This window comes from Sander lucioperca, chromosome 13, assembly GCF_008315115.2.
Source record: "Sander lucioperca isolate FBNREF2018 chromosome 13, SLUC_FBN_1.2, whole genome shotgun sequence".
Lineage (NCBI taxonomy): Eukaryota > Metazoa > Chordata > Actinopteri > Perciformes > Percidae > Sander > Sander lucioperca.
Window position 1 is genome coordinate 25,849,451 of NC_050185.1, and position 25,000 is coordinate 25,874,450.

The 25,000-nt window shown below is 44.1% G+C and overlaps 1 protein-coding gene across 2 annotated transcripts in view; it reads left to right on the plus strand.

Moving 5' to 3' along the window:
- The window catches only part of LOC116062367 (macrophage colony-stimulating factor 1 receptor 2-like), a 45,163-nt gene that overhangs the window by 11,268 nt on the left and 8,895 nt on the right, over positions 1-25,000 (plus strand). For both annotated transcript variants that reach the window (XM_031317030.2, XM_031317029.2), the window contains exons 2-14: positions 5,338-5,613; positions 8,800-9,105; positions 10,132-10,268; positions 10,724-10,886; positions 12,472-12,889; positions 14,488-14,603; positions 15,569-15,677; positions 16,216-16,385; positions 17,860-17,969; positions 18,515-18,641; positions 23,216-23,317; positions 24,433-24,543; positions 24,630-24,774. In XM_031317030.2, coding sequence (XP_031172890.2) covers positions 5,338-5,613; positions 8,800-9,105; positions 10,132-10,268; positions 10,724-10,886; positions 12,472-12,889; positions 14,488-14,603; positions 15,569-15,677; positions 16,216-16,385; positions 17,860-17,969; positions 18,515-18,641; positions 23,216-23,317; positions 24,433-24,543; positions 24,630-24,774 — 2,290 coding nt within the window. The remainder of the gene's footprint in view (positions 1-5,337; positions 5,614-8,799; positions 9,106-10,131; positions 10,269-10,723; positions 10,887-12,471; positions 12,890-14,487; positions 14,604-15,568; positions 15,678-16,215; positions 16,386-17,859; positions 17,970-18,514; positions 18,642-23,215; positions 23,318-24,432; positions 24,544-24,629; positions 24,775-25,000) is intronic.

Below are 25,000 nucleotides of genomic sequence, written 5' to 3' on the forward strand. Positions count from 1 at the left end.
ACTTTACATCTGAAGAGTTTAAAGACTCAATTTGTCCATTGTTTATTTCTAAAGAAACACAACAATGTATAAAAGGCTCCATTACCTTGTAGCTCACGTTATGGCTCCGTAGCAGACGTTTTTATAAAAATAGGCTAACGATTGGGTCATAACCACGCGACTTACTGTCGCATAGTAGAGGAATTATTGTATAGTCAGGAGAAGCTTGCAGGAAATCATGGGGGCCTACAGTCAAGGGAGAAGCCCATAGAGAGTCCATGAAAGCATCGTAACAAAATATTTCAGCAACATTTTGATGGATTGGAAATACTTCGGTATGTGGCAAATGAATTCATATGAAGTAACATTGAAATTTCTCTTGGCACAGCTACCAGAAGACTTCCAAATTTCAGACAGGTTGCTCACGTCACATCTACGTCTTCAAGCTCAGTTGGAGGCTGCTCAGTAACGCTCAGCCATCACCGGGAAAAAGACTTCACTGGTCTCCGTCCAGAGACACGGGCTCTAGTGGTCCATTTATTTCACTGTCACACACAACAAAATTATTGTGATTTAGACTTGTGGAACCCCACTGTTGAGCCCTGTAAACATGGCTGTGGTGTCAGTCAGCCATTGGCTGATCCACCTGTCCATCAAAGCAAACCCGCCTCTAAACATGCTCTTTAACAGGACTTTTATTCTGAAAATAAGAGAAACGTGATGCTCTGCCGTGTAAAAACTGAAGTTTTGACTTCAGGCGTCTTCACTGCAGGTGATTCCCATGACAACCCGGCGGCTGCCATGACGATGGGCACCGCCCCCGGCGCCAGGCTGGTCCAGGATCAGCAGTCCGAGGCACTTTGGAGGAAAGAAGTCCTGGATCTGCTGACTCAGCTGGTCCTGGTCCAACAGGAAGTCGCCAAGGGCCAGAACCAGGCGGTCCAACTGCTCGGCACACTGGGAACTCAGGTGGGTTTAGGTTTACATTTTCATAGGGTTTAATTTATCATGGGTTAGTTTTAAACAAAGTTTAGTTTAGTTTAGGCCCAGGTGACCCAGGTGGCCCAGGTGGCCCAGGGTTTAGTTTAGTTTAGGCCCAGGTGGCCCAGGGTTTAGTTTAGTTTAGTTTAGGCCCAGGTGACCCAGGTGGCCCAGGTGGCCCAGGTGGCCCAGGGTTTAGTTTAGTTTAGGCCCAGGTGACCCAGGGTTTAGTTTAGTTTAGTTTAGGCCCAGGTGACCCAGGTGGCCCAGGTGGCCCAGGTGGCCCAGGGTTTAGTTTAGTTTAGGCCCAGGTGGCCCAGGGTTTAGTTTAGTTTAGGCCCAGGTGACCCAGGGTTTAGTTTAGTTTAGTTTAGTTTAGGCCCAGGTGGCCCAGGTTTTAGTTTAGTTTAGTTTAGTTTAGTTTAGTTTAGGCCCAGGAGGCCCAGGTTTTAGTTTAGTTTAGTTTAGTTTAGGCCCAGGTGGCCCAGGTGGTCCTGGGTTTAGTCTATCACAGGCTTGGTTTAGTTTAATAATATTAAGTTTAGTGTAACTTGGGTTTAGTTGAGTTTATCTCGGGTTTAGTTGAGTTTATCTCGGGTTAAGTTAAGTCTATTTTATCTTGGGTTAAGTCTGGATTTCCAGAACAAATGAACTCTAACCGGTCCAGACCGGTCTAATGTGTTCAGAGCTAAAGAAAGCTTCTAATAATCAGCCGGAACTGTTCCAACAAATTACTGTCGTCATCTCCAGGTCTCATTACGTCTCGTCTGGACCGTGTTCTGACCGTGTTCTGACCGTGTTCTGACCGTGTTCTGACCGTGTTCTGACCCGTGTTCTGACCGTGTTCTGACTGTGTTCTGACCGTGTTCTGACCCGTGTTCTGACCGTGTTCTGACCGTGTTCTGACCGTGTTCTGACCGTGTTCTGACTGTGTTCTGACTGTGTTCTGACCGTGTTCTGACCCGTGTTCTGACCCGTGTTCTGACTGTGTTCTGACCCGTGTTCTGACCGTGTTCTGACCCGTGTTCTGACCCGTGTTCTGACTGTGTTCTGACTGTGTTCTGACCCGTGTTCTGACCGTGTTCTGACCCGTGTTCTGACCCGTGTTCTGACCGTGTTCTGACCCGTGTTCTGACCGTGTTCTGACCGTGTTCTGACTGTGTTCTGACTGTGTTCTGACCCGTGTTCTGACCGTGTTCTGACCCGTGTTCTGACCCGTGTTCTGACCCGTGTTCTGACCGTGTTCTGACCGTGTTCTGACTGTGTTCTGACCGTGTTCTGACCCATGTTCTGACTGTGTTCTGACCGTGTTCTGACCCGTGTTCTGACCCGTGTTCTGACCCGTGTTCTGACTGTGTTCTGACCCGTGTTCTGACCGTGTTCTGACCGTGTTCTGACCCGTGTTCTGACCGTGTTCTGACCGTGTTCTGACCCGTGTTCTGACCGTGTTCTGACCGTGTTCTGACTGTGTTCTGACCGTGTTCTGACCCGTGTTCTGACCCGTGTTCTGACCGTGTTCTGACCCGTGTTCTGACCCGTGTTCTGACCGTGTTCTGACCCGTGTTCTGACCGTGTTCTGACCGTGTTCTGACCGTGTTCTGACTGTGTTCTGACCGTGTTCTGACCCATGTTCTGACTGTGTTCTGACCGTGTTCTGACCCGTGTTCTGACCGTGTTCTGACCCGTGTTCTGACCGTGTTCTGACCGTGTTCTGACCGTGTTCTGACCCGTGTTCTGACCGTGTTCTGACCCGTGTTCTGACCGTGTTCTGACCGTGTTCTGACCGTGTTCTGACCCGTGTTCTGACCGTGTTCTGACTGTGTTCTGACCGTGTTCTGACCGTGTTCTGACCCGTGTTTTGGCGCTGTGTCCTCAGGGTGCACAGCACATCCAGGACCTGCAGAACGTGGCTCGGCACCAGAGTCTGCTGGTTGAGAACCACCAGGCGTTGCTGCTGCAGACGTCTCGCATCGCCTCCCAACTGCAGGAAATCACCAGGAAACCTGCTCCCAGCCAATGAGATGCTCCGGTTGATCTGACAGGGACAACCAGCCAATAACGTGGATTTGTTGTGATTCAAATGAACCAATCAGACTGTTGTTAACAATGAGAATGCTGATAGATTTAAATCAACTTTAACATGATTTGTTTTTCAGATGAAGAGCCTGATACTTGATTGAATAAAAATCTTGTTTAATTTAATCATCATTAAAAGTGAACAGCTCAGGTTGATTTTAAACTCGTTCACAAAAGAAATCTTTGTTGTAATTCCATGTTGTTGTTCTGTTTGTCTCTGATTTTAAATAAAATCACGTTATATCATCCATCCAGTGGTTGTGTTTCTGTGTTTTGTGTTTTACTGAGTCCAAAGATCACAGAAGTTTTATTCTGAACTCAGTACCTTTATTTAAAGGTGCCCTGCAACACAAAACCGTTTTTCCTTGTATTTTTTAAAATCTGTTATGTCCATATGTGTTTGTGTTATGTGGTGAATGTGAAAATGAATGCTACCTCCTCTGTCAGCTCTAGAAATCAGGCCAATTACAAAAGCTGATCAGTCTGACGTGGTGTTGCCTGAGCTCATTACTATTCATGAGCTCACCCAGTTGTGCTGAGTAAAGGATACTAATAGCCAGGCTCTCATTGGCTAGCTGTTAGCCAATCAGAGTCAAGCAGATTATCTCGTTGAATATTAATGAGAACTGGCACAAATCGAGCTGAGTCTTCCTGCAGGCTTTCTATACCACGCTAGAATGACTTGAAACAAGGTAACCAAGGTTACAGAGTCCATGGTAGACCTCCAGACATTACCACAAAGTCATGAAATATGTGTGGCAGGGCTCAAGATGTTGGGTCTGGGAACTCACCATTGGCAGGGCTCAATCCGAGGGGCAGGATAAACGGTTGTCTTTCAAATTCCCTCTGCACCAAAAGGATAGCACTAAACTACAAAATTGAACTTTAAACTCCCAACACATCTTTTTTTAAGAATGACTTCAGTGATGTTCTTTGTTCTTTTCTCAAAGAAAAGCTGAACTCCAAGTCTTCCAGAGTCGCGGCCAAAGCCGATTCCAAAGACCGCTGTTCACCAGCAGCAGCAGCCATAAGCCCCGCCCACCCACTCTATACACGATGTGATTGGCCTGACCAGAATTTGTTTTTTCCAGCTCGCAAGCCAACGGAGAGTTGCTAGACAACCCTGGCTGCAAATTACAGTTGCTGCGCAAGGGTGGTCTAGATTTCTAGGCTATTCTTCAGCAGCTTCATAGATTACATTTCTCAACACCTACTCGATGGATGTTTGGTCTCTACCAACTCCTGAGGGAAATATTTTCTGTAAACAAGTATATACATATATACATATATATATATATATATATATATATATATATATATATATATATATATATATATATATATATATATATATCTTACAGCTGCACTTTCATTTGGCTCTTGGTAGTTTTATTAGTTTTATTTGAAGCTAATGTACCTGCTCTTACTCCTTCTGGTCTGAAGTTTGTACCTTCAAGGTTGAAAGCATTTAACTGGAAGTCGCTTTGGATAAAAGTGTCAGCTAAATGACATGTAATACAATGTAATGTAAGCCAATAACAATGGTCTGGGCGGCGCTAAGCTCCAGACGCAGTGATGGAGACTTTTCTAAATAGTCTCAGGAAGGAACTGGTTTTGGTGGAACATTTACACCCCGCAAAAGAAAACTCCTCATCCAATATTAAATGAAGTTAACTGTTGACCTAATACAGTAACGTGAGCTATTTAAATTAGCTGATACATGGTTAAACCTCATTGGCTCTTACCAGTGTATCTCCGTGTGGACTTCGTCCACAGCAATCCCACCAACCAGTCCCAAAACCTCCCAGTTAGAGAGGAAATGATCTAACATATTCTTATAAACCTCCTAGTTAGAGAGGAAATGATCTAACATATTCTTATAAAACCTCCCAGTTAGAGAGGAAATGATCTAACATATTCTTTATAAACCTCCCAGTTAGAGAGGAAATTATCTAACATATTATTTATAAAACCTCCCAGTTAGAGAGGAAATTATCTAACATATTATTTATAAAACCTCCCAGTTAGAGAGGAAATGATCTAACATATTCTTATAAACCTCCCAGTTAGAGAGGAAATGGTCTAACATATTCTTTTTAAATCGTCACAATGATTCTCTGAAAGAACCAAGCAGGCCTGACTTGTTGCACTGTCTACATCTTTTCATAACTTGATATTTTCTTTGTTGAAGCTAACAGAGTTTGAGAACAGCAACACACCACGTCCATTAGGCTCTATCGTGGATACTACCGTTGATCCAGACTAGTACCGTTGAACTGATTTACTGTTGGTTTGTTTCAGATTCTCCCAGTCCTCCGTCGATCCGTCTGAACTCTGACTTTCTGACCAACCACTCTGAGGTGGTTCTGACCGCTGGCTCCGCCTTCTCCCTCAGCTGCCATGGAAACCTTTCGCTGCGTTGGACCACCACGGCGTTCCGTCTGCAAGTCCTGGACCGACTGCCAAACCCGGTGGAGGTAACAAGCTCCAACCCCAGACACACGGGGACGTACCGCTGTGAGTACACCAACCAGAGCCTGCAGCACCTGCACACCTGGGTGCACCTGTATGTCAAAGGTAAGATCCTCCCTTTGGACTATACTGATTACATTTGTGCCATTAAATTGAAACAAAACTTCTTAAAGCGCAACTCTCGCCAAAATGCAACCTAGGGGCTTTTTGTGAATATAGCCGAGTCAAACTTTCGTTTAAAAGCATATTTACCGTATTCTCGTTTTGGGTCAAATGGCTTTTTGAATGGGAGTGCTAGGGGCACTACTATGATAGCATCAAAATAGCTATTTTTAAAACTCTAAGAAGGCTCGACACAACATAAGACTTTGCTCCAAGTATCACCAGGGGCTCTACACATGAACTCAGCATTGAGAACATTGCTTGTGTACCCAGAGTTTACTAAAAAGAAAGGTTTTTAACAACTCACGTTAGCTGTTGTTCTTCCGGTCTCCGTCTATCGAGCCAGTCAGAACTAGTCGAGAGAGGAGAGTAAAGATGGAAAGCTCCTAAAGCTTAGTTCCATATAAATGCACGGATAATTCCTTGTTTTGTCGTTAGTGAAACACAATATTGACCTCGTAGTTGAAAAAGGAGTCTCATATAAGAATGACATTTCCTCCTATGGAGTCTGTTCACTCGCATTCAGAGATCGACTATTTTGGACTGGCGAGATGGCGGATAGCGATACGCTAACGTGAGTTGCTCAAAACCTTTCTTTTTAGTAAACTCTGTGAACACAAACAATGTTGTCAATGCTTTCGTTAAGGTGTAGAGCCCCTGGTGATACTTGGAGCAAAGTCTCATGTTGTGTCGAGTCTTCTTAGTGGTTTAAAAATAGATATTTTGATGTTATCATAGTAGTGCCCCTAGTACTCCCATTCAAAAGGCCATTTGACCCAAAACGAGAATACGGTCAATCTTAAAAGTGGCGCTTCCGTCCTAAATATGCTTTTAAATGAAAGTTTGACTCGGGTACATTCACAAAAAGACCCTAGGTTGCATTTTGGTGAGAGTTACGCTTTAAACATCAAACAAATTTCACTCACTGAAGCAACAAACCGTGAACGTAATCCTCGTGTTGTCTTCCCATCGACCATGAAAATCTTTCTTTTTCTGGGTCAAAATTTAAACTTTTTTTTCAACGTTTTGGTCATCGTTTTCGACACTTTTGTGGCTTTTTCCTGACGTTTTTGTCACTTTTTTCAAAGTTTTTTGTCACTTTTTTCAAAGTTTTTTGTCACTTTTTCACATGTCTTTGTCAATTTTTTTCTGTGCTTTTTTGACCTTTTTTTAACGTTCTTTAATCAGTTATTTTTCAAATGCTGTAAAATTGAATAAAACACCCAAATTCAATGAAAGTAGTGAACTGATCATTTATTTTACTTGTGAAGAGCGTTGTAAGGAACCTCCACGTTATTTCTTTTTCGACAATTTGTTTGAAAGAAACCCAAATATTTTTGATATAGAAACTTTTTGAAAATGGCTCAAATTTGACCCGAGGACAACAGGAGGGTTAGAAATAAAATGTATAACTTGCAAACAAACTATTTGTGTGATGGTCCTTCATCTGTTAGGGTCAGGTTTTGGGTCGGAATGTCCTTTAGTTTCCAGTTCCCGCTGCTTCGTCTGACACAACCAAACAACACCGTGGCCCAATCCCAGAGTCCGGACTCACAGACTCACAGACTTTGGTGCGCGTTCTTGCGAAATTTGTAAGGGCTTAGGGTTGTCCCAAAGGGCGTGAGGGTTTGATGACACACTTGACGAACCCTTTCCATGAGTCTGCATTGATGCAGACTTCACCAAAAGGGAATTACCCACAGTTCAAAGCATTGTGATGTTTACCGTGGAGACCATAGGGAAATCAGGAAATTATAAAGGTAAACAACAGCACAACAGCACGACCACGGAGCACAGACCAGTCTGTCATCCAGCTCGTAAAACTAGAGGTTGAATAAACGTGGAATCAGGCAGCCGTCTCCTGGGCCTCGGCCGTGTGGAAAGCAACAAACTTAAAATGGAAATTCCCAAACCGGCAAGTATCAGAACATTTTTGTTATTAAACGTCACCAAGTTAACCTGTGATCTGGTGAAGTGCTGTCCCAATCCCATTCCTACCTATCTGAGCCCATGTGGCCTCACACACTCACTCACTCAGCACCTGAGATCACTTAAGTCTGTGAGTCTTTAGTCCTTAGTCCTCAGGGCTCACTTTGGGATTGGGCCAATGTCTCATAACCAAACTAGCAACATACTAGGGGTGTAAGAAAAAACCTATAGATATTTTATTTTGCAATACTGTATTGATTTTCAAAAATGCAATCTCGATTTCTTTTTAATTTTTTTGTTGTGTTTTCGCAACACAAAACGTGCCATGTGTTAGATGTAGGAATACTGCAAGCATTGTTTTTACTGACATAGATGGATATCTTTTCTCTTTCAGATTGCACATAGTGTGATATTGTATTGTGACAGGGGCTGTGTATTTTATTTTATCATGGCCTACTTTAGCATATAAACATTAGCTCACTAAGAACCTGGGAACCACAATCTCAAACTGGCAGTTTGATTTTATGTGTACTGAATTGTTTACCTAAAGTAAACTTATTTCAATTTTATTTTAAATATTAGTTTTTCTCAAATTATACTTTAAAAAAAATCTCAATATATCGCCTTACACACAGTATCGAAATATATTGCAATATATTGAATAGTGACCCATGTATCGTGATATGTATCGTATCGCCAGATTCTTGCCACACAGCCCTACAACATACAGCACAGACAGGTAGAGCTGCAAAGATTAATGGATCGTTTTCGACTATTAAATTAATCTCCAACTATTTTGATAATCCATTAAGACGTTTGAGTAATTTTTTTATGATAAAACAGGTAAACTTGTGTGATATCAGTTTGTTAAATGTGAGTAGTTTCTAGTTTCTGCTCTCCTCTGGGACAGGAAACTGAATATCTTTGAGTTGTGGACAGAACGAGACATTTGAGGACGTCATCTTGGGCTTTTTGGGAAACACTGATCCACATTTTTCACCATTTTCTTGCAATGGTTTATGAAGCTGGAATCAATAAAAAATGACTCAAACTGATTATCAAAGTAGTAGCCGATTAATTTAATAGTTGATGACTAATCCATTAATCGTTGCAGCTGTAGTCTTACCTGCTGCTAACAATAGTTTTAGTAGCGTTCATCATGTGTTAAACTGACCATTTCCCATAATGCCCTTCTGTCAGACGAGGCGGACCCCTCCAGTGTTTTCGTCGTCCCACGCAACCAGCCAGACATGAGGGAGGGCCAGGACTTCCTGTTCAGGTGTATGCTGACAGACCCGTCCGTCACCAACCTCACCCTCCAATCATCGGACAGCAGAGGAGGCATGGTGCAGGGCCTTCCCCCGGGCATGGACGTGACCTTTGACCCAAAGAAAGGAGCGCTGATCCGAGACCTGCAGATGTCGTTTAAAGGACACTACGTCTGTTCAGGCTGGAAGGACGGAAAACAGTTCAGATCCACAGCTGTACACCTGCTTGTGGTCCGCAGTAAGACCTGTCTGTCTGTCTGTAAGTCTGTCTGTATGACTGTCTGCAGGGCTGCGTCATCCCCCTTCACTGTCAATCCGTCTGTCTGTCTGTCTGTCTGTCTGTCTGACTGTCTGTCTGTCTGCCTGTCTGTCTGTCTGTCTTTCTTTCTATCTGTGTTTCTGTGTGTCTGTCTCCCTGTCTGTCTTTCTCTCTGACTGACTGTCTGTCTGTCTGTCTGTCTCTCTGACTGTCTGTCTCTCTGACTGTCTGTCTGTCTGTCTGTCTGTCTGTCTGTTTGTCTGTCTGTCTGTCTGTCTCTGTGTCTGTCTGTCTCTTTGTCTCTCTGTCTGTTTCTCTGTCTGTCTTGTCTCTGTGTCTGTCTCTGTGTCTGTCTGTCTGTCTCTTTGTCTGTCTGTCTGTCTGTCTCTCTGTCTGCCTGTCTGTCTGTCCGTCTGTCCGTCTGTCTATCTGTCTGTCTGTCTGTCTCTCTGTCTGCTTGTCTGTCTGTCCATCTGTCTGTCTGTCTGTCTGTCTGTCTATCTGTCTCTCTCTGACTGTCTGTCTGTCTGTCTGTCTCTGTATCTGTCTGTCTGTCTCTGTGTCTGTCTGTCTGTCGGTCTCTGTGTCTGTCTGTCTACCTGTCTGTCTCTCTGACTGTCTGTCTGTCTGTCTGCCTGTCTGTCTCTGTGTCTGTCTGTCTATCTCTTTGTCTATCTGTCTGTTTCTCTGTCTGTCTTGTCTCTGTGTCTGTCTTGTCTCTGTGTCTGTCTGTCTACCTGCCTACCTGTCTGTCTCTCTGACCGTCTGTCTTTCTGTCTGTCTGTCTGTCTGTCTGTCTGTCTGTCTGTCTGTCTCTCTGACCGTCTGTCTGTCTGTCTGTCTGTCTACCTGTCTGTCTCTCTGACTGTCTGTCTATCTGTCTCTCTCTGACTGTCTGTCTGTCTGTCTGTCTGTCTCTTTGTCTGTCTGTCTGTCTGTCTCTCTGACTGTCTCTCTGACCGTCTGTCTGTCTACCTGTCTGTCTCTCTGACCGTCTGTCTGCAGGGCTGCGTCGTCCCCCTTCTCTGTCCATCAGTCTGGATGAGTCTGTCCGTCTGGAAGGAGAGCAGTATGACATCACCTGTATGACCAGCAACCCCAACCACTTCTACAACCTCACCTGGACACACCCACACACAAAGGTCAGGGGTCACCTGGACACACCCACACACAAAGGTCAGAGGTCACCTGGACACACCCACACACAAAGGTCAGAGGTCACCTGGACACACCCACACACAAAGGTCAGAGGTCACCTGGACACACCCACACACAAAGGTCAGAGGTCAGGGGTCACCTGGACACACCCACACACAAAGGTCAGAGGTCAGGGGTCACCTTGTGTCTGTGCGACATCGTTAAGGTTAACGACGTTGTGTGTAATTCCTCCCTAATTTAAACATTCCTGTTAATTAAACGTTTCTCTCCTTTTATTTTGAAAGGCCATCGTGACGTGTTCATCAGTTATTCAGTTATTTAGTTTAACTTCACTCGCTGACGATCAAAGACTCTAAATGTAGTTTTTGGTACCAGAAGTATATGTTATTAATTAATATTCTGACTTCCTGTCTGGCTGTTGATTGGCTGTTTGTTCCAGATGCTGAACGTGTCAGTCAGCCGTCTCTATAGCAACCAACGGATGTACATCAACAGCACGGTGACGGTGGCGGTCGTCGGCCAGGAGCACGGCGGAGACTACACCTGCACGGCCGTCAACGAGGCCGGAGTCGCCACAGCAACCACGCGGCTCACAGTTCTGGGTAAGAGAGTCTTAATGGAATGTATAATATATAATATAATATATATATATATATATATATATATATATATATATATATATATATATTTATATACCAGGTAGAAACAGTGGAACACGAGATGATAACTTATAGGAAGATATCTTGATTTATGAATGAGATACATTTAAACTATTAAAAACGTTTAACCCTCGTGATGTCGTCCCGTCGACCTGCAACTTTGGGTTTTTCTAGGTCGAAATTTCAACATTTTGTCATTCTTTTTCTACAGTTTTTTTGATGTTTTTGTCGATTTTATTCCAATTTTTTGTCACTTTTTTGGCGTTTTTTTAATTTGTTTTTGTCAATTTTTTAACAGTTTTTTTTGTCGCTTTTTCAGAATTTTGTTTCCAATTTTTTTGTCACTTTTAAAAAAAAATATTTGCAAAAGGTGACAACATTGATTTTTATGACGTATTTGTTGTGTTTTTTCCCCTTTTTTAAGAAGGTTTTTATGACATTCTTGTCATTTTTCTCTCCAAACTACTATAAAATTGAATAAAACACCCAAATTCAATGAAAGTAGTGAACTGATCATGTATTTAACTCATGAAGAGCGTTGCATGGAACCATCCACGATAGTTTCTTTGATAATTTGGTTGAAAGGAACCCAAATTTCTGATATAGAAACTTTTTGTAAATGGGTCTGTTAGACCCGAAGACACCAGGAGGGTTAACACTTTAAGAACAAAATAACAATCTGTGCCTTTTGGACATTTTAGAAATCTTTTTTTTTAACCTGCAAACTTCTACTTGGAAATGCTTTTCAGTCCTTCCAGAAACATGCAAGTATTTTTGTGATAGTTTTGGGCTAAAATCCTTGATTACGCGTCACGTTTTCTTAAAAAATGTGATGGAATATGCGGCATATTTATGCAATTTTATGTGATGAAGTTTCATCATGGCTTCATCGCGGGGTTTGCAGCTTTTCGATGATGTTCACGTTGTGTAATTACGTCACTTCATAAGTTCTCATGGCAACAGGGGAAACTGCTGCTCTTGTGTGAAGTAAACGCAACATTTTTCATCTTTCTGCTAAGATATATGGGACTTTTTTGCAACGAAAATGCGGGAATTATGAAATCATGCAAGCCCCGCATATTTTGCGCAGAAATCGGCAATTTATGCGGTGTGTTTGAAGAAATGCGCCCCCCCCCCCGCATAAGTATGCAGACTTTGGCTGATTATGCATTGAATTATGAGATCACATGATCACGTTTTTCTGGAGGGACTGATGGCTTTTACACAAGTGAACTTCCGACTGCATCCTTATTGGCCTACACATGATTTATCAATACGTTTCTGTTTATTAGGATTAGTTTCCTGTGTTGTAATCTGACTCGATCACGTGACCTGCCCCTCAACGATTTCTAGAGTGTAAATAAAGGTTGAATGAATGAAACAAAGATGGATTTTTTGTCCTTTTTTCGGATGTTTTTGCAGTTTTCTTAATGTTTTTGTCGTTTCTTTGAAGTTTTTGTAGCATTAAGATGAACGGACTGAATGAAACATTTCCTGTCTCTCTCTTCTTCTTCTCCTTACTCTCCAGACGCTCCGTACCTGAGGATCTACCTGCAGCGAGCTAACGCTAACACCAAGCCCACAGAGATCAATGAGGACCCTATGGCTAACGTTAGCAGGATGCTAGAAGAGGAGCAAGCAGAGCTAGAAGCTAACATTAGCAGCAGTTTACTGGCAGTAAACGGGGAGCAAACCGCTAACTTTAGCGCCGATGGAATGGACGTTAGCGGGGACATTAGCGGGGGCGTTAGCGGGGACATTAGCGTGGACATTAGTGGCGCTAACGTTAGCGGCAGCAGCATAGTGGAGGTGTACGAAGGTAAAGATGTGATGCTGACCTTTGTGATGGAGGCGTATCCTCCAATCAGGAGCCATCGCTGGACCATAACAACACAAAACAACGAAGAGACGGTGTACCAGGAGAGCTACGCTGCTAAAGGCTACAGGTAAGCATACTAACAGCTACAGTTAGCATACCAACGGCTACAGGTTAGCATTATCTGATTTAGAGACTGTTCTCCCTAACATAATAATATATAAGCATAAGTTGCTTGTTCAGCAGTGATTCCGTCAGTTTAAAAAAGGGAAAAAGTTCTCTGACCTATATTTAGGTTTGTAGTGGCGGCGCCCTCTACTGGCCGTAGTGGTTATTACGGAGCCCTCTAGTGGCCGTAGTGGTTATTACGGAGCCCTCTACTGGCCGTAGTGGTTATTACGGAGCCCTCTACTGGCCGTAGTGGTTATTACGGAGCCCTCTACTGGCCGTAGTGGTTATTACGGAGCCCTCTAGTGGCCGTAGTAGATATTACGGAGCCCTCTAGTGGCCGTAGTAGTTATTACTGAGCCCTCTAGTGGCCGTAGTAGATATTACGGAGCCCTCTACTGGCCGTAGTTGATATTACGGAGCCCTCTAGTGGCCGTAGTGGTTATTACGGAGCCGTCTAGTGGCCATAGTGGTTATTACGGAGCCCTCTAGTGGCCGTAGTGGTTATTATGGAGCCCTCTAGTGGCCGTAGTAGAGATTACGGAGCCCTCTAGTGGCCGTAGTGGTTATTACGGAGCCCTCTTGTGGCCGTAGTAGAGATTATGGAGCCCTCTAGTGGCCGTAGTGGTTATTACGGAGCCCTCTAGTGGCCGTAGTAGAGATTACGGAGCCCTCTAGTGGTTGTAGTAGATATTACTGAGTCCTCTAGTGGCCGTAGTTGATATTATGGAGCCCTCTAGTGAGGAGCATGTTGCTGCAGTCTGCGGGAAGGCGGGGCTTGACATCAAACAAGCGAAGCATGGCAGTTGGTCAAGGCCACACCCCCACCCTCCACCTTGCCCCCCCCCCCCCTCCCTCTCCTCCTCAATAGCATTTAAAGCTACAGACACAGAAATGGCACATCCTAAGGAAAGCTCATTGTGGGACTGGCTCTAGTGGCTGTAATTCTGCACCAAGGCTGCATTTCGGAAAAGAGACTTCAGATACAGTATTAGGGGACCACTAAGGTCTATATAAAAGAGACTTCAGATACAGTATTAGGGGACCACTAAGGTCTATATAAAAGAGACTTCAGATACAGTATTAGGGGACCACTAAGGTCTATATAAAGATACTTCAGATACAGTATTAGGGGACCACTAAGGTATATATAAAAGAGACTTCAGATACAGTATTAGGGGACCACTAAGGTCTATATAAAGATACTTCAGATACAGTATTAGGGGACCACTAAGGCCTATCTAAAAGAGACTTCAGATACAGAATTAGGGGACCACTAAGGTCTATATAAAAGAGACTTCAGATACAGTATTAGGGGACCCTAGTCTATAAAAAGACTCGATACATTAGGGGACCACTAAGGTCTATATAAAAGAGACTTCAGATACAGTATTAGGGGAACACTAAGGTCTATATAAAAGAGACTTCAGATACAATATTAGGGACCACTAAGGCCTATATAAAAGCATCCAAAAAGCAGCCTGTCATAGGACCTTTAAGTTGGTATTGTTGGTGTTAAGGTGGTATTGTTGGTGTTAAGGTGGTATTTTCATGTTGCAGGTCGGAGGCCAGTTTGCTGCTGCACCGCGTGCGCCAGGAGGATCGAGGTCGATACTCGTTCCACTTTGGTAACTCATTCTTTAACGGATCACAGAATATCGACCTCAGAGTTTACCGTAAGAAGATTTGACTCTTTCCTTCCCTTTTCTTCTTCTGATCATCTAATGATCTACTTTAAATCTGTCATTATTTTCATGTTGGTTTGAAAAAGTCAGATTTACAGACTAAACAATGTCTGTCAAAAGAGAGAGTCACTATGTTTCCATCCACTGGTCAGATGAATTATCTGAAGATCCTTAAAAACATTCATGCAAATAAAGCCGGTGAGAGTATGATTGCTGCTAACGGCTTTAAATGAATAAAAACCTGTCTGTGTGTCTCTCTCTTTCTCTCTCTGTGTGTGTCTGTGTATCTGCCTGTCTGTCTGCCTGTCTGTCTGTCTCTCTGTCCATCTGTCTGTCTGTCTGTCTGTCTGTCTGATATCATTATTTATAAATTCCAGAAGGATCTCCCGTCTAACTACACATGACTTTTGTTAAACAAGTTGTAATAATGTTTATATAACAGCTGACAGCAACATATCCGGCTATATAAAGACGACAACGATGCTGTCAACACATCGCTATGACGATGCAGATGCACGTGTCAACAGCTGTTATAGTTCACTCATAAATTAAATCTAAAAAGTCTCTCGTCTCCTCGTTGGTCCTCGTGTATCTACAGTATGTGTATATTCAACATACAAACGTTGTGGTTATTCATGAAATTCAATCAAACTAATGAGACGTTTTTCATTTGATTTTACCTAATTTGGGTCAAATCGTGCATATGGAGACATGGTTAGAGAGAGAGAGAGACAGGTAGTTCCCTCTTCCTTTCATTACCTTCTTCATCTCTTTCTTCTCCTCCTTATAGCTGTAGCTTCTCTTTTCTGCTGATTATTAAATGATCTGTCATATATTTTGTCTATTAGTTAGTCTGTCAGCTTTTCTTACATCATTTGTCACGTTCGTGTTTTTGTTTGTTTGCACTTTTAATCTTCCGAGTTCAGGAAATATAAAAAATTAAATGTTTGTTTCAGGCTCTCCGAGCGTTGACATCAGTCAGGTAAACAGCACTCTGACCTGCAGCAGCTCTGGATATCCATTACCCACAATCCTCTGGTACACCTGCACCGGCATCCACCACACGTATGTACCAGTTCATATTATGTATATATAGGTAGGCAGACAGACAGACAGACAGACAGACAGACAGATAGATAGACAGATAGATAGACAGATAGATAGACAGATAGATAGATAGATAGATAGATAGATAGATAGATAGATAGATAGATAGATTGACCTAAAGGCCTTCAGACTCCGCTATGTGCAGTTGTTATGGAAACATTCAGGAATTATTGTGTAAAAATGACATTTTAGATAAAGACTTTGTTTAGGTTACTTATGTCGTGATTTTTGCTAAATTCACATTAAACTAAAATCCAAACTGTCTTTCTATCTATCTGTGATGTGTGCTCTGCTTTAATCCTTTTTCACTGAAACAGACAAATGAACTTTGAGCAATAACACAAATTATAAAAAACTTTATTCATAATATTTTAAACAATTGTTACAAGAGTTACTTTACACAGGGAAACAATTCAGAACTAAAACTAATAACTATATATGTGGAGTAACTGTGGTAACTGTGGAGAATGATTACCAAGCGTCCTGACCTCTGCAGGTGTGGAGACCTCTCCACCTATCAGGTGTCTCCGGCTGCCATGACATCACAGCTGGAGGCGGAGCAGGAAGTGAGGAAACAGCTGATCCTCCCTGAGTCACCTGATGATGTCACTGTGGAGTGCGTCGCTGAGAACCGTGTGGGAGCGTCTCGCCGCGTCTTTAATCTCCGTAAGACTTTAAACATGTTTAAAGGAACACGGCACCGTTTTAGGAACTAGGGGTTATTTACCGTCTCCCCATTGGAAATACACCGACAGGAGGGTACTGTATGTTGGCGGAAGTTGGGTGTTTTCAGGTGTTTTGTGATATCTCTGTGCCCGATTAGCAGTGTTTCGGCCAGCCTGGTCTCGCAGAATTCTGTGAAATGATCACGAATTGTTAACAGCGCATTACGTGGTGGTGGCACGGAATGTATGAAAAATTCCGTGTGGCCACCACGGAAAGCAATGCCAATGTAAAGTCAATGAGAAGATGACGTAGCATTAGCAGTGACTATGGTAGTGAGTAGTATGTAAGGCCGAAATTCTGCGTAGGGAGGTTGGTTGGGGGGGAGGACGGGTCAAACACAGGACTTTCACCCAGGAGACCGGGGTTCGTGTCCCGCATGTCAAGTTTCCTAGAGTCACATTCTCCTTTTCCGTCCCGTCTTCCCGCGTGTCACGGAACCGTAAGTCCATCCACGACCTTTTCCTGAACTTAAGGGGCTGTGTTTAGTTAACGGAATTCTTCCGTGGGCCCATCACGGAATGTTTTGCGATTCCGTGAAACTGCCTCAGATTTTGAGTTAAGGGGCCGTGTTCATTTCACGGAGTTCTGTGAGACCAGGTTGCTTCGGTTGTACTTCCACCCAATATCAGTCCCAAGTCAATATCTGCCTAGGAAATGGTCTAGTCTTAAACTGCATTGCTATTTGTACTCGTTTCATAGCAGTAGAGAATGTTGGACCCAAATGCAGAGATGGCGGGCGATGTGATGAGCTTCAATATTTATTAAACAAAAAATCCAGCAGGCAAGGTTATCCAAAAAATGAAGTAACAAAAAAGAACAGGATCCACGGGAATAAGCAACACAGAGACGAAAACAGGCAGACTAATACACAGCACTCCGACACAGAAAACACAATGACCTGACACCAGACAAGTGGAACACAAAAACTAAATACAGGAGGTAACGAGCAAACAAGGCAAAGGTGATACAACAGGTAAAACACATGAGACAATCACAAGGGCGGGAAAACTAAAGACAGGAAGTAGAACTAGACAAGACAAGGGCGACAACAGAGACTTCAAAATAAAACAAGAAACACTAACAACAGAAACACACAATCATGGCATGTTGTGAATATGCAGGTCACAAGAAGTAATTAGGTTTTCTTTTTGTTGTTGGCTCACTTTTACTCATGACATGCTAACCGGCAACATAGGATTCCATTTACTATGCTAAGCTAAGCTAGCGGCGGTGCTGCCAGACTAAGACAATGCACACACTGAGACAAAAATGCGTTTGCCCACCTATCTAAATATAGAGGAGACGGTGAATAACCCTATTTTAAAACACGGTGGCGTGTTTCTTTACACCCCGGATGCGCCTGAAGGCATCGTTGTGTTGATGTTTAATAGATGTGGTGTTGTGTTGTGTTCAGGTTCTGCAGGAACTCCGGGGACGTTGTTAACTCCGGCTCTGATTGGAGCTCTGAGTGCTGCGGCCGTCCTCCTCCTGCTCCTATTGGTCATCTTCTACAAGTGGAGAATGGTACCAAACTTTATCTCTACAGGGATGAAATATAACCGTTAATATCGTCGGCCGATGCTTCAGTTACTTTAAATGCTCAAAACCCAATTTACACATAATTTTGTCTGCTTTTTCTCATTTTTGTTTAACGCATTTGACATTTTTTTCAGCGCTTTTTACGACACTTCTTTTGATGATTTGTCTTTTTATTTTTCAATGCTTTTGTGATGCTTTTTTTGAGCTTTATTAAAGCTTTTTGATGCTTTTTGAAGCTTTTTTGATGATTTCTTGGATGGAACTGTTGGGAACTAGATAATAACTCAACCAGGTGTTTTATTATGTTCATTAAATGTTATTTTTTAGTTTCTGAGGAATATGGCAGTGGCGAGATCTTAATTTGATTCATTCAGTCATCTCTTCATTACAAGATAACATGTTTCTCCTCCTCCTCATCTTCATCACAAGATAACATGTTTCTCCTCCTCATCTTCATCACAAGATAACATGTTTCTCCTCCTCTTCATCTTCATCACATTTATAACATGGTTCTCTTCTTCATCACACAGAAACCCAGGTACGAGATCCGCTGGAAGATCATCGAGAGCACCGAGGGAAACAACTACACGTTCGTGGACCCGACCCAGCTGCCGTACAACCAGCGCTGGGAGTTTCCTCGAGACAAACTCCGCCTCGGTACGACTCAGACACAATAAACTAACCCTAACCGAGTGACATGTGCCGGCCCGTGCATTACCGTTGTCCTCCATTTCAACTACGTTTATCGTTTGACGCGTGGGGAGGTCTCTGGGATCCGAACTACCCTAATCCCCTGACCCTAACCCTTTGGTCTCCATTCAACTACGTAGTCGTCGGACGTGTGGGGAGATAACTGGGATCCGAACACACCTAACCCTAACTTATATTACTATGCAGGACTTTAGCACTTATCGCAACCTTTCTTTTAGACTTTTAGCTACTTCTTCATCCTATATTAATTATTTATGTTGTTACTTTCTCTTCTCTATACTTATCTTTCTCCTTTGTATCCATAAATCCCATTCCAGTTAAAATTTAAACACTCTGGTGCCCCTCCCATCCCCTCCCTAAAATGGACACCCGGACCTCATTCCACCCCCAGATTTGTTGTTTTTCGGCTGTCCTGTGGTCGGGTGGAGGTATCTTGCCTGGGGTTCATACCCCGCTCCCCTGGTTTTGGAGAGACAGATCTGCCTCTACACTACCAACCCATCTGTCCACTACTCACTAGCAGCCAATTCAACTTCCTCAGACTTACATCTACCTTTTTTTCCTTCGGATAAAAAGGCCAGTGCCATAGAATTATAACCCTAACCCTCAGTACCACACAGACACGATGAACTAACTGTTGAAGCCAAAATTATGATTTCATTGTTAATTTTTATTTTGATAAATTGTGCATGGATGCAGTGACATTCGCACTAAACTGGACTCATTATCCATCCATCCATCCATCTTCGTCCGCTTATCCGGTAACGGGTCGCGGGGGTAGCAGCTCCAGCAGGGGACCCCAAACTTCCCTTTCCCGAGCCACATTAACCAACTCCGACTGGGGGATCCCGAGGCGTTCCCAGGCCAGGTTGGAGATATAATCCCTCCACCTAGTCCTGGGTCTTCCCCGAGGCCTCCTCCCAGCTGGACGTGCCTGGAACACCTCCCTAGGGAGGCGCCCAGGGGGCATCCTTACCAGATGCCCGAACCACCTCAACTGGCTCCTTTCGACGCGAAGGAGCAGCGGCTCTACTCCGAGCTCCTCACGGATGACTGAGCTTCTCACCCTATCTCTAAGGGAGACGCCAGCCACCCTCCTGAGGAAACCCATTTCGGCCGCTTGTACCCTGGATCTCGTTCTTTCGGTCATGACCCAGCCTTCATGACCATAGGTGAGGGTAGGAATGAAAACTGACCGGTAGATCGAGAGCTTTGCCTTCTGGCTCAGCTCTCTTTTCGTCACAACGGTGCGATAAATTGAATGTAATACCGCACCCGCTGCGCCGATTCTCCGACCAATCTCCCGCTCCATTGTCCCCTCACTCGCGAACAAGACCCCAAGGTACTTGAACTCCTTCACTTGGGGTAAGGACTCATTCCCTACCTGGAGAAGGCACTCCATCGGTTTCCTGCTGAGAAACCATGGCCTCCGATTTAGAGGTGCTGATCCTCATCCCAGCCGCTTCACACTCGGCTGCGAACCGATCCAGTGAGTGCTGAAGGTCACAGGCCGATGATGCCATCAGGACCACATCATCCGCAAAAAGCAGCGATGAGATCCCCAGCTCACCGAACTGCAACCCCTCTCCACCCTGACTACGCCTCGATATCCTGTCCATAAATACTACAAACAGGATTGGTGACAAAGCGCAGCCCTGGCGGAGGCCAACCCCTCACCTGAAACGAGTCCGACTTACTGCCGAGAACCCGGACACAGCTCTCGCTTTGGTCGTACAGAGATTGGATGGCCCTGAGAAGGGACCCCCTCACCCCATACTCCCGCAGCACCTCCCACAGTATCTCCCGGGGGACCCGGTCATACGCCTTCTCCAGATCCACAAAACACATGTAGACCGGTTGGGCATACTCCCAGGCTCCCTCCAGGATCCTTGCGAGAGTAAAGATCTGGTCTGTTGTTCCACGACCAGGACGGAATCCGCATTGTTCCTCTTCAACCTGAGGTTCGACTATCGACCGAACCCTCCTTTCCAGCACCTTGGAGTAGACTTTACCGGGGAGGCTGAGAAGTGTGATACCCCTGTAATTGGCACACACCCTCTGGTCCCCCTTTTTGAAAAGGGGAACCACCACCCCGGTCTGCCACTCCTTAGGCACCGTCCCCGACTTCCACGCAATGTTGAAGAGGCGTGTCAACCAAGACAACCCCTCCACACCCAGAGCTTTAAGCATTTCTGGACGGATCTCATCAATCCCTGGGGCTTTGCCACTGTGGAGTTGTTTAACTACCTCAGCAACTTCCACCAGGGAAATTGACGACAATCCCCCATCATCCTCCAGCTCTGCCTCTACCATAGAGGGCGTATTAGTCGGATTTAGGAGTTCCTCAAAGTGCTCCTTCCACCGCCCTATTACCTCCTCAGTTGAGGTCAACAGCGTCCCATCCTTACTGTACACAGCTTGGATGTTTCCCCGCTTCCCCCTCCTGAGGTGGCGAACGGTTTTCCAGAAGCACCTTGGTGCCGACCGAAAGTCCTTATCCATGTCTTCTCTGAACTTCTCCCACACCCGCTGCTTTGCCTCTTTCACGGCAGAGGCTGCAGCCCTTCGGGCCCTTTGGTACCTTGCAACTGCCTCCGGAGTCCTCTGGGATAACATATCCCAGAAAGACTCCTTCTTCAGTCGGACGGCTTCCCTGACCACCGGTGTCCACCACGGTGTTCGTGGGTTGCCGCCCCTTGAGGCACCTAAGACCCTAAGACCACAGCTCCCCGCCGCAGCTTCAGCAATGGAAACTTTGAACATTGTCCACTCGGGTTCAATGCCCCCAGCCTCCACAGGGATGCAAGAAAAGCTCCGCCGGAGGTGTGAGTTGAAAGTCTGTCGGACAGGGACCTCCTCCAGACGTTCCCAGTTCACCCGCACTACCCGTTTGGGTTTACCAGGTCTGTCCAGAGTCTTCCCCCACCCTCTGACCCAACTCACCACCAGATGGTGATCGGTTGACAGCTCTGCCCCTCTCTTCACCCGAGTGTCCAAAACATACGGCCTCAGATCAGATGAAACGATTATAAAATCGATCATTGACCTTTGGCCTAGGGTGCTCTGGTACCAAGTACACATGGTGTTCGTTATAGACAATCCATGACTAGCACAGAAGTCCAACAACAAACAACCACTCTGGTTTAGATCAGGGAGGCCGTTCCTCCCAATCACGCCTCTCCATGTGTCTCCATCATTGCCCACGTGCGCGTTGAAGTCCCCCAGCATAACTATGGAGTCCCCCACTGGAGCCCCATACAGGACTCCATTCAAGGTCTCCAAGAAGGCCGAATACTCCGAGCTCTTGTTTGGTGCATACGCACAAACAACAGTCAGAGTTTTCCTCATTATGAGCTGATAATTAGTGATGGTTGATCTTGGTGCGTGGCATATCGTCGCAGCCTTTTGGCAATCAGCTGATTAGGGCAGTAATTAATCAGCTGGTGTATAAGAGCCAGGAGCTGTCATTGAGTTAGGGGCCTTTGGTTTGGAGCCACACGGTTTTTGGACCGCTGTTTCAAGTACAGTGCAGAACAGAACGTGATTGTGAGTTGAAGTTGAAATTGTTTTTTTTGTTATATCTTTTATTTTTTGCTCAGCTGTTCATGCTATTGCACCATCTGGTAAGGACAGGTCATTATTTTTTTGTGGAAAAGACGAAAACATATCACATTAAAGTTTGAGTGATAAAGAGAAATAAACGTGGAAACAAAGGAAACCAGTGGAGTTATTGAGTCTTGTTTCAGCGCGTCGACCGAGACGCATCCCAAAGGACAAAAAAGGGAACGAAAACATTGTCAGAAGGTTGCTCCCACAATAACCCTAACCCCCTCGCCTAACCCCCTACCCTAACCCCTAACCCTAACCCCCTAACCTTCGGTACCACACAGACACCATGAACGTTACACTCTAAACACAATCATCTCCTCATGTTTTATATTTCAGTAAACTGGGTCTCTCTGTTTCTGTTTCTCTCAAACTAATCAACATTTTGTCATTATTTTTCTACACTTTTCTCAATGTTTTTGTCAATTTTATTCAAATTTGTTGTCACTTTTTGGGCATTGTTTTTTATGATGGTTTTGTCATTTTTTTAGTCACTTTTTTAACAAGTTTTTGTCACCTTTGGCGTGTTTTGGATATATTTTTATCATCATTTTTTTCAGCGATTTAAAAAAAAATTGTCGATTGTTTTTTCCTGCATTTTTGGAGCTTTTTCCAACATTCTTTTGTCATAGTTCTGATATAGAAAGTTTTTGTAAATGGGTCAAATTTGACCCGAGGACAACAGAAAGTTAATAGTTGCCAACTCATCCATTAATCTTTGCAACTCTAATTACGGTTGTAATTACTCAACTAATCAACCCAACATACCCAAATCTGACATGACTTACATTTCAAAATAAAAGTCATTAAAGTCTGTTTCTAAGGGCTCAAACTGAGCGTTGGATGTAAACAAAGATAGCAGATTTATTGTGTTTGTGTGTGAGCGTCCCTTTGCCCCTCTCTCTGTCTGCCAGGCGCTGTTTTGGGCTCAGGGGCATTTGGGAAGGTGGTGGAGGCGACAGCGTACGGTCTGGGATCAGACAACGCCACCCGCGTCGCCGTCAAGATGCTCAAACGTCAGTATCACATTATCACAGAGATAGCTCTGAGAAACTATTGTTTTCACTGTAATAATAATATGGCAATTATTTCTGTTTCTGTGCATGCATTTTTCATCATTACATTTTTATGAAATACTTGTACGTTTATATGTTTACATCTACGTATGTCATTTGGTTGTGCCTTGTATGTTTTATAGAAGGTATACACTACCGGTCAAAAGTTTGGGGTCAGTTATAAATGTCCATTCCACTCCATTATAGACAGAATACCAGCTGAGATCAGTTGCATTGTGTTTTTAATCAGGGCAGCAGTTTTCAGATTACATTGTGTTTACATAATGTCTAAAGAGTTCTCGACTGTTGTAGACAGAAGTGGCTGAAGAAACGTTTGAAATCCATGCTTTTTGGTCTAAATGGCATAGCCAAATTAAAAGAGGTACAGCTCCCATATACTCTGACACTCAGGGGTGAGCCTGATATCATTGGAAAGGTGATTGATGTGGGTGTGTTTGTGTATTCGAGAAGTGTTGTATTTTGTATTTTTTTTGGCTTTTTTCTTTGCACTTTTCAAATGGAAATAATAAAAAAAAAATGCACAGACATATCTGTAGAAAAAAATCATATAAAATCGATTTGTGAGTCTTTTGGCTTCTGGAAATAAAACCCTCCATTCTAGTCTCTGTAACTCTGTGTCAGTAAGGTCTAGAATCACCCTGACACTTGTAACAAAAACCTGAGAGTGTTTCCTTTCCAATTATGTCAGGCTCACCCCAGAGTGTCAGAGTGTCAGGAGCTGTACCACTTTTAATTTGGGTATGACGTTTAGACCAAAAAGCATGGATTTCAAGTGTTTCTTCAGCCCCTTCTTTCTACAACAGTCGAGAACCCTTTAGACATTATGTAAACACATGATGTAATCTGAAAACTGATCCCTGATTAAAAAGACATTGCAACTGATCTCAGCTGCTATTCTGTCTGGAATGGACATTTATAAGTGACCCCAAACTTTTGACCGGTAGTGTGTATGATCCTCACATGTATTCCTTCCATGTGATCTGTATTAATTATATATTATATCATGCATAAACTAAACTAAAACTAAAACATGAGCATATCCCGCTGTGTTCCAGCGAGCGCTCACTCAGAGGAAAGGGAAGCTCTGATGTCCGAGCTGAAGATCCTCGGACATCTTGGTTACCATGACAACATCGTGAACCTGCTGGGCGCCTGCACTCGAGGAGGTGACGACGGTTTAGATTATTGACCAAATATAAATCTATACGACCACAGAGGCAGAGACGTGACTGTTACCTCTCTCCCCCATCAGGCCCCATGTTGATGATCACAGAGTACTGTAGTCATGGCGACCTGCTCAACTTCCTGCGGGCTCACGCTCAGGACTTCATGGCGTCCATGTTGAGCGTGGACGAAGTGAAGGGCGAGGTTTTCTATAAGAACAGCCGGCTCCGGAGGTCTGAAGATTTATTTCCTTATAACCACTCAAACTGACCAATCTGTGATGTCATAGTGTCATGGTTTTTATATTTTATATTTCCTGTTTTATTTTGTAGTCTCTGTTTCTCCCATGTCATGTCTTGTTTTACTTCCTGTCTGATTGTCTGCCCCCCCGATGTGATTCACCTCTTCCTCCGCCCTTGTGTCACTGTCTCTGTGCTGTCTCTGTCTGTTGTCAGGTCA